This window comes from Calypte anna, chromosome 27 (assembly GCF_003957555.1).
Source record: "Calypte anna isolate BGI_N300 chromosome 27, bCalAnn1_v1.p, whole genome shotgun sequence".
In the NCBI taxonomy this organism is placed as follows: Eukaryota; Metazoa; Chordata; class Aves; order Apodiformes; family Trochilidae; genus Calypte; species Calypte anna.
In genome coordinates, this window is record NC_044272.1 from 1,906,648 (window position 1) to 1,916,142 (window position 9,495).

The 9,495-nt window shown below is 64.8% G+C and overlaps 1 protein-coding gene across 1 annotated transcript; it reads right to left on the minus strand.

Moving 5' to 3' along the window:
* Positions 1-289: 289 nt before the first annotated feature.
* Positions 290-9,119, minus strand: KCNH4 (potassium voltage-gated channel subfamily H member 4). The gene is made up of 16 exons (XM_030465730.1): positions 9,044-9,119; positions 6,433-6,666; positions 6,194-6,325; positions 5,905-6,032; positions 5,033-5,276; positions 4,645-4,802; positions 3,868-4,075; positions 3,517-3,711; positions 3,061-3,260; positions 2,505-2,754; positions 2,195-2,409; positions 1,691-1,738; positions 1,220-1,587; positions 972-1,087; positions 829-908; positions 290-757 (listed from the first exon to the last, which is right to left on the minus strand). The coding sequence occupies exons 1-16, from the start codon at positions 9,117-9,119 to the stop codon at positions 290-292; spliced, it is 3,120 nt and encodes a 1,039-aa protein (XP_030321590.1).
* Positions 9,120-9,495: the final 376 nt, after the last annotated feature.

Here is a 9,495-nt window from a genome sequence, read left to right on the forward strand (position 1 = left end):
CACCGCCCCGGGCTGTCGGACCCGTCCCGGTTGTAGAAAAAGCCCCCGAGGGCAAAGAGTACAAAACGGTATCAAAATCCCCCCCGGTGTCGGGCCGGGCGAGCGCTGCACCCCTGGGGTGCTCCCCGGGAGCGGGGCAGTGGGTGCCGGGTCCCCCCGCTCCGACCGCCGCCCCCCACTCTCAGAGGGCTCGGGCTGGCGAGGTGGGAACGGGTGTCCTGGGAAGCGAGAAGGGTGGGCGTGGGTCCCCAAAGCGAGGGTCCCCGCTGCCACCCCGGTGCCCGTGGGGTCAGTGGGAGCTGGTGGAGCTGGAGCGGGGCTGCGGGTGGGCGCGGGGCCGACCCCCGGCAGAGCAGCCCGGGAAGGAGTGGGCAGAGCGGGGAGGCAGCGAAAGGGGCTGCGAGTCCGAGGCGTGGTGGGTGCGAGGGCTGGGGGTGTCCCCCCGTGACGGGCACGGCTCCTCGGCGACCACCCAGGAGTGCGCGGCGGGGCCGGCGTGGGCTGAGCGGCTGCGGACCGGGCAGCGTTTGGCCCGGGGGCTGGCGGAGGGGGAGCTGCGAGAACTGGGGGGTGCGGGTGGCGGTGAGGGGGACACGGCCGTGGAGGGCAGGGGGGGCCGGGGGAGCGGCGAGGAGGCGGCAGGCAGGCGGCAGGAGCAGGCGGGGGTCTGCGGGGCTCCCAATCGGCCCTGGAGCAGCTCCATCATGCGCTGCAGCTCCCGGCTGAGGTGGGAAACCTCCTGGTTGAGGTGGTTGATCTGGAAGAGGAGGAAGAGGTGTGAGGCAGAGGCCCCACCCGAGGGTCCCCCCTGGACCCCCCCCAGCGCACCTCCTGGTTGAGCCTCCTGATGTTCTGCTTGATCTCCTCCGCCTCCATCGCCAGGGCTGGGCTGCCCTCCTCGTTCCCTGCTGGGGAAGACACAGCCGGTGGCAGAGGGCTCCCCCAGCCCCCCAGCCATGCCCAGAGGCCACCAGAGGTACCTGACGTGGGGGAGTCCCTCGCCATGCCCTGCAGTGGGGGGTCGACGTTGAAGGAGAAGGCTTGTGGCTCTGACGTCCCTCTGTTGTCTTCAATCCCATCCACGACTCTAGGACAGGCAGGGGGGGAGGGGTGGCCATTTTCATCCCCTCTGCCACCATTCCCAGCGGCCCCCAGGCCCCCATGCAGCCCAGTGGGCACAAACCCATGGCAGCAGGACAAGGTAAGGTCCCATCCTTACCTGGGGCTGAGTTCTGGGGGGCCACAGGCGTTTAGGGAGGGGATGAGGAGCTTGGCCGGCCTCCTGCCCGTGCTACCCTCCCGCTCCGGGAGCCGGGCATCCCTCCGGCACTGCGGGGAGGGGCTGCGGCCCCGGTTGCAGCGGGCTGAGGAGCGGCAGTTGCGTCTCAGGGCTGAGATCTGGCACAGCTCATCACCCAGGAGGCTGCTCAGGGACCCGTGGCGTGCCGGGCTGCTCAGCTGGGGCAGCAGCAGCTTGCGGCGACTGATGATGGCCGGTGATGGCTGAAAAACCTCGTCGGGCTCCTCTTCGTCCTCCACGATGGAGGGAAGGGGCTTCTCCGGGGCGGCACCGCTCTCCGGATGAGGCTGCAGGGAGCAGGTCAGGGCTGGTCCCCACACAGGTGCCCAGGCCAGGCATGGACCTCCCTGCCTCTTCCTCACCCCCATCCAACCCCAGCGTGGCACAAACCTGGGGTGCCTGCGACAGCCGCGGGGACCGGGAGTATCGGCAGAGCCCCTGCGGGGAGAGCAGATGGCACCAGCTCAGCAGCACCCGGGACCCCCGCTGGGGGGAATGGGCTGCAGGCACACACAGCCCCAGGCATTCACCCAGCTGCTCTCTCCATGGCGCACAGGCCCCTTGGTGCCCCCCTTGTGGACAAACCTCCCCTGGCACCACGCACTAGCCCCGTCCCATCAGCCCCAGCACCACTTTCAGCAGCTCCTCCCCTCGCCTCCTCCTTTCCCTCCATCCCCATCAATCTCCTGCATTACAAATGCTCTTGTTTCCAGTTCCCTGGGTTGCACAGAAGCGAGAGGAGCCGGGATGGGACATCCTTGCATGGCTGGGGTGGCACAACTGCAGCCTCAACAGGGAGTGGACAAATTCCCCTTCCAAGCCTTGCAGAGCCCCAGCCCTGCTCCGGACCCTGGGGCCAGGGGATGGGGCCTGTGAGGGAGGACACGCACCCACCTCCATCTCGCTGCCCTCCCGCAGGTTGAAGGTCAGGTCCTGGCGGATGTCAGCGTTGAACTTGCTGGCATACTCGGGATAAAGCTGCAGCACCTCGCAGAGACCCCGCAGCCCGATGTGCTGCAGGTCACAGTACGTCAGCGCCTTCACGTCCGCGTTCGTCTTGATCACTTGGCCCGTGCTGCACAGGTCGGCCCCGATCAAATCCCCTTTGCCTGCAGGGGGACACGGGGGGTGGGCCAGCGGAGTGAGCCCCAGGACCCCCGGGGGCAAAAGGGGCTGGGGGAGAGCCCACGTTGCCTGCACTCACCCAGGATGGCCAGGACCATGTCGTCCTTCAGGACCTCGAGGGAGCCTGAGCAGACAAAGTAGTTGGCCTGCAGCGCATCTCCCTGGCGCAGCAGGTATTCCCCCGGGGCACAGAACGAGGTCTTGATGTGGAGAGAAAGGGAACGCAGGCAGCCCCGGCTGGCCGTCTCGAAGATGGGCAGCTGCAGGATGTCCTTGTTGAGGTGCATGGCCACGTCAGCCCGCAGCTCGTCGGGGAAGTCGTGCAGCAGCTGGGGAGAGCAGGGGGAGGGTGCTGGGAAAGGAGGTGGGGGGCAGCCTGGAAGCCCCCGGGGACAGATCCCCCACCAGAGCAGAGCATCCCTCCATCTGCCTTGGCAGAGCCCAGCAGTTCCAGCTGGCAAACGTGGCACAGCTCTGGCTGATGACAGGATGCCTCTGCCCTGCGTACCCCTCCAGAAGCAGAGCACGGACATGTGGACATCTGCACACACGTGCACACACACATACACACACACAGCCCCGTTACCCCCACACTGGGTGTAGGACGGGGGGCCCAGGGAGCCCTGATCTCCTACCTCGTTGGCATCAATGCCGTTGTTCACTGACCAGGTGGTCTGGAAGTACTCCAGCAGCCGCTGCTTGAGCTGCTGGGGCAGGCGGTGGACACGGATGAAGTCCTTGAGGTCCTTCATGCGGGTGTGGTAGAGCGAGCGGCGGGAGTACATGCGCTGGATGATGGCCGTGACGTTGCCAAAGACCACGGCATGCATCAGTGCTGGGGGTTGGGAGGGCAGCATCAGACCCACCCAGCTATGAGGGACCTGCACATGGGGCTGCAGCATGCAGGGAGCTGGGCTCTGTCCCCACCAGCAACAGGGGCTGAGAGGTGTGGCATGGGGGGCTTCTCCCCTAACCCCAGCCCCAGGGCTGTCCCGTAGGGCACTCGTGTTCATTGCCTCCTCCTGGGTGCACCCACTACTCCTGCAGCTGGAGATGAAGACCCCCAAGCCCTGCCCCACTCCCCTCCTCACCCCCAATGAGCATGGTGCAGATGGAGAAGATCTTCTCGGCGTCAGTGTTGGCACAGACATTGCCAAAGCCCACGCTGGTCAGGCTGCTGAGGGTGAAGTAGAGGGAGGCGATGTAGGCGCTGCGGATGGAGGGCCCCCCCACGGAGTTGTTGATGTAGGGAGCCTCCAGCCTCTTGCCCAGCTCGTGCAGCCAACCTGCCAAGCATAGATGGGGGTTCAGCCCTCACCCAGGGGATGGGCACTCAGCACCACTCCTCTCCCCATCCAGGCTTTGCTCTGCAGCCACCGGAAGGGCTGTGCCCCTGCCTCATGGCACAGGAGGAGCCAGGGGGTCCGGGCAGCCCCACTCACCAATGTCCCAGGTCTGGGGGTCGTGGCTCTCCAGCTCGGTTCGTCCGATGACGTACCAGATGCAGGCCATCCAGTGGGCCAGCAGTGCAAACATGGACATGAGGAGGGTGAGCACCATGGCGCTGTACTGCGAGTACCGGTCCAGCTTCTGTAGCAGCCGCAGCAGCCGCAGCAGCCTCACCGTCTTCAGCAGATGAACCAGCGAGGTCTTGGGGGCAGGGCAGGAGGATCAACCCATCAGAGCCACAGGAAGGGCTGGGAAGGGACCAGGAAGGGCCCTGTCCCTCCCCCTGGAGCACATCCCCTTCCATAGCGCCCTCAGCCTCAGCAGAGGCAGGAGCAGCGACTGGATCCCCTGTGGCACTGGGAACGTGCTCCTGCCCCAGCTGTGGTTGTTTCCCTGCTGGCAGCACCACCAGGGCATGAGTGGCACCACCTTTGGCTCAGGGAAGCAGCTCCAGCCCCAAGTGCCCTTGTTTTCCCAGGTGCTGCTCTGTTTCCGATAGATGTAATTACAGCCTCCCCTCCCACCCCAGTCAGCAGGGGATGGGAAGGGGCTGGTGCCAGCAGTGCACTTGTGCAGCTCATCACACCTGCTGTGTCACGGGGCCCCTCAAGAGCCCAAGGAGCCTCCAGTTAAATTAAGGTGTGTGGGAGCCCTCCTGCTGCAGATGCCACTGCTGCATCCCCTGTCTTCCCACTGCTCCCAGACAAGCTCCCTACAAAAGGAGCCACCTCCCCCTGCTGCCCCCCACCTGCATCACCAGCCACACTCACCACGGTGACATTGAAGACATAGAGCAGATCGAAGGGCAGAGCAGCAATCAGATCCACGAAGAACCAGGTGGCCACGTAATGGATGCAGATGGAGCGGGGGTCGTACACCACCTGCCCTGACTGGCTCACGTATGTCGTCCGGAAATTCAGGATGATGTCTGCCCCGGGGAGAGCAGGAACAGCCCTCACCACCCCCGCCACAGCCAGAGCAGCTGGGCCAGGGTCTGCAGCCAACCCAGGCCCATTCCTGGGGTGCTCAGCACCAGCACAGGGGCAGAACAATGCCAGTTGCTGTCTCCATCACACCCCAGGTCCACTCCTCCAGCCACATCGCTGCCCTGCCAGGGCCTCACCCCACACGGGTGCTCAGCCACAAGCACAGACCTACCCAGGATGAAGAGCATCTCCACGGCGATGTCACTGACAATGGTACTGCGGGCAGCAGAGAAGCTGTCCTCTGTGCTTGTGAAGCAGACATTGTAAGGGACTGTGACAGCCACGTAGAAGGTGGCCAGCAGGATCAGCCAGTCCCAGAGGGCCTTGAAGATACTGTAATGGAGCAGGATGAAGCGGGATTTCTGCACCGAGGCCACTTTGTACTCGGGGATGGATGGTTTGTTCTCAAACACGTTCTGGGGAGCACATAAAGGGTGAGACAGGAATGGCACAAGGGACACTGCAACCCCCTTCCCACTTCAAGTCCTGCCAGCCTGGCTGGCATCCCCTGATGCTGGGGTGATGGATGCACAGAAGCTGCGCTGAGGTCATCCTCAGAGATGGGCTTATAGAGCCCGATTACAGCACATAAATTAACACTGTGCTAATGCTATTAGCCCTAATCCACTGCCACTGCCAGCTGCTGCCCAGAACCATCTCAGGTACCAATTCATGCACTGGGGCAGAGCACACCACCACCCTCTGCAGGGACAAAGCACTGCTGGGGGGCACCTGGGTCCCTAAGCCCCCAGGTCTCAAGACTGGCACCCTGAACCCCTTTCCCTGTTTGCCAGCTCCAGGCCCCTGGCCAGTGGCAGAGCCCAGCCCCGTGTCTGCACTCAGTGTCCGTGGGGGGCAGCCTGGTAACAGCTCCCCAGGGCCTGCAGGGCTGTTCCTGGCAGCTGAGGTGTGAGGAGAGACCCAGCCCTTCCAGGAGATCTGCTCTGCCCATGGCCAGTGCTGGGCACTCGCTGGGCTCTGAACCACGACTGCAGCGCTGCCCTGGGGCACCGGCCCGAGCTGAGAGCTCGCCCAGGTCCTTACACGGTTGATTTTCATCTCGCTCCGGTCCCGCCGGGCAAACTGGCTGCTGAGCTGGTGCAGCACCGTCCGGCCCTGCCTCCTCGCCGCCCACAGACGCGATCTCCCGGGCTTCTTGCTCCTCTGTTTCTCTGCAGCGGACAAGACAGGCAGGGCTGGTGGGAGGGCTGTGACACCAGCTGCTGCGGGGATCCCTCCTCACTTGGGAGCACACAGGACCCGCAGGAACTGGGAGCCCCTTTGCCTCATGCCCATCCCACTCCTGGAGCCCCATCCCACCGTCACCACTCACCTTCCTTCTTGTCACCCAGGTGGCTCCTGCCCCGGCTCTCTGTGATGTCCTTGAAGGAGAAGAGGAAAAGCACCACTTCCCCCTTCTCGTTCTTGATGGGCATGATGTCCAGAAGGCACCAGAAGGCGGCTCCTGCATGGGGGAGAGGGGTGGTGAAGGCAGGACAGCCCCCACGGCTGCTCCTCAGCTTCACCCTGGGGCCGGTAAGGAGCCAAGCCCCAGCCCTTAGCACCACTCACCACCCTTCTTGTAGAAGCAGACCTCGGTCTGGAACTCCTGCTTGCCATCCAGCACCTTCTCGATGCGCTGCAGGACGGGCTCGCTGGTCTCGGCCCCATAGAGGAAGCGGCAGCTGCAGTTCTTCTGCATCACCTCGGTGCGGGCAAAGCCCGTGAGGTCGCAGAAGCCGTCGGAGCAGTAGACGATGGGGAAGCCACGGCGAACCTGCGCGTTGGCCAGGATGAAGTTGCTGTCTGAAAGGAGATACAGACACCCCTGAGGGCTCCATAAAGAGGAGCCTAGCTCTCCAGCCCCCCACGGGTCCCTCTGGGAAGAGGATCCAGGTCTCTGACTGCTCCCAGCCACTCACAGGGCTCACCCCTTCCCTTCCCTGTCCTCTCCTCAGGTCCCAGCCCCATGAAAGAATCCCAGGTCCAGGTCCTGACTCCCTCCACCAGAGACACGATCCCAAGCCAGGCAATTCACGCCTCCCCCTTGCCATCTGCTGCTCCCACCTCCTGCTGGGGCTCAGGCAGCTCAGCCCAAGCAGTGGCAAACCCATCCAGGTGCTGCCAGGCAGGAGGCCTGCATCATGGCACCGTGGAAGCACCCAATGAGACAGCGGGAGAAAAGCCACAGGATGGGGTGAGTTGGGGTCCCTCAACACAGGCTGGGAATGCAGCATCCTTGGTCTGTCACAGCACGGTGGAACCTCCCCGGCATCACCCAGAGGAAAGCCCTTGCCAGCCCCATTGTCCTGTGCCCCCCAGGTTCTGTGCCAGGGAGAGAGATGGCCTCATCCTGGGAGGGTGCAGAGGTAGTGGGGGCTGTGTTTGCAACCCATGAGGGCAGACCAGGGTGTCCCCAGCCTTGACACAGCCTCCAGCCCCTAGGATCCCAGCCCCTGGTACCCGTGGCCCAAGCAGAGGGATGTCCTCCCAGAACAGGCAGGGCAAGGGCAGAGGTTGTGGGACACAGCCACGGGCAGTGCTGGTGTGATGGGGGTGCAGCAGGGCCACCACGGCACAGCTCAACCCGGGATTAGCTGGAGAAGCAAAAATAGCTTGAAGCTGTGACTAAGGCCAGATTTTGGCTCTGGGGAGCCAGGATTACTGCCTTGTCCAGGATGTGTTATTAGAAAAAGGGAAAAAAAAAAAAAAAAGGCTTGCATTTGGGAGTAGCTCTGCTGAGCTGCAGGATGCAGCCCTGGGGGCTCGGCAGCCCCCACCCTGGTGGCCCTGCCTGATGGGGCACCCTGGGATGCAGCAGGTAGTGGATGCTGGGGAGGGGCAGGGTTAATTCACCCGGCGTATCACTGCAGATAAAGCCCCTCTCCATGGCAGATAAAGCCGATAAGAGTCTCATCAAACTCACAAAGCCGGACACTGTTTAAAAGTGTCTGGAAGGCACAACTGAAGGCAGGATGCAGTGGAGAGCTCCTATGGGTAGACAACAACCTGTGCTCACAGGGACACCTGGCATTGCACCAGGCCAGGTCCCAGCCCAGCAGGGCCCAGGGGTGCTCCTGGTGCCCCAGCAGTGCTGTGGGAGGTAGCTGCAGGTTCCCAGCAACCTCTTCAAGCTGGTCCCTCTCAGCAAGGAGAGAGGTTGTCCAGCACCACAAGCAACTGGCCAAGGAAGCCCGTGGTCCAGGGGATTCTGTCAGGGCCTGGGGTCAGCCCTGAACACAACCTGTCCCTGGATGGCTTCATGGTGTCAGTGGTGCTGGGAGCTGGCACGTGGCATCTCGGCATGATCCCCTTCCCAACACGCCAAGGCCTTAATCCCTCCTGGCCCCAGCACACAGGACACTGATGAGAGCCCAGCTCCTGAGGACACACCAGCACCTCCAGTGTCCCCAAAACGAGTGGCACTGGGACAGCAAAGGTTCTGCTCCCCACCCCTACCAAAATGCACCAGTACTGGTACCCACCTGTACAGGGACAGACCCCACACCAGCAGGAGTTTTGCTACTGTGGGGGCTCAGGGTGGGTTGCCTTGTGTGGCATTACCGAGGGTCCCCCAATGTCTGTCACAGCACCATGTGCCGCGGAGGTGACAGACACAGATGCTCCCTACGGCTGCCCTGTGATTCCGGGGGCCTCTGCTCGTTCCCCCCCCCCCTCCCACCGGGGCTCCTCAGTGCAGTATCCTGAGCCCCGCACACAACGGGGTCAGGCACGACCCGCACGTCCCCCCCGAACCAGCCCCCCCCCCAGGCACAGAACGGGCAAAGCTGGGCCCATGGGGGCCGCCGGGGCAATTTGTGGGGGGACCGCGGCCGTGTCCCCCCCCCCCTCCCGAGACCCTCGCGTCCTGCGGCCCCGCCTGCCGTGTCCGGGCTCTGTCCTTGGTGCTGAGAACGGCTGGACCGGGACCGGCATCAGGACGTGGAAAGAGACCGGGACAGGGAGCGGGAGCGGGGTGAGCATCCTTTCCACGCCGGACACGGGGGACACCGAACCCGGCCACGGCCATGGGGTTCCCGGGACAGCGCAGAGCGCCTACATGGTCGCGTCCTGCTGACCTCCGCCCCCCCCCCCGCCACTCCCCGGGGGGCAGCACCTCCCCCTGCCCGGGCAACGCCGAGCTCAGAGCGGACCCTGCCCAACCGCCCGGCCCCGGTCCTACGTGTGCCATCGAAGCGGGTGGCGATGGTGTCCAGGAAGGTGTTCTGCGGAGCCAGCAGCCCCTTCATCACCGGCATGGTCCCGCCAGGCCGCCCGCCGCGGGGCTGGACTCCACCGCCGCCCCAGGCCCCTCCGTGGGTGCGGCTCCGGTGCCGCGGGCTGATCCCGGCTCGGCTCGGCCCGGCCCGGGGCTCCCGCCCCGCCCCCGCTCCGCCCCGGGCCCTGCCCGGCACCGGGAGGGGCTTCGGCACCGGCGGGCACGGGCACCGGCACCGCCCGAGGGCAGGTGGCTCCGTCCCGAAGGGCAGAGCTTCGGCAGCACCGGGACCTGCTCGGTGCCATCCCTCAGCCCCGGGAGGCACCGGCAGCGGGACACCAGCCCGAGCTCCACCACTCGGGGCTCAGCCCAGGGTGAGTGCTCCGAGCCCTTTAAGGGGGGGCTTCACCAACACC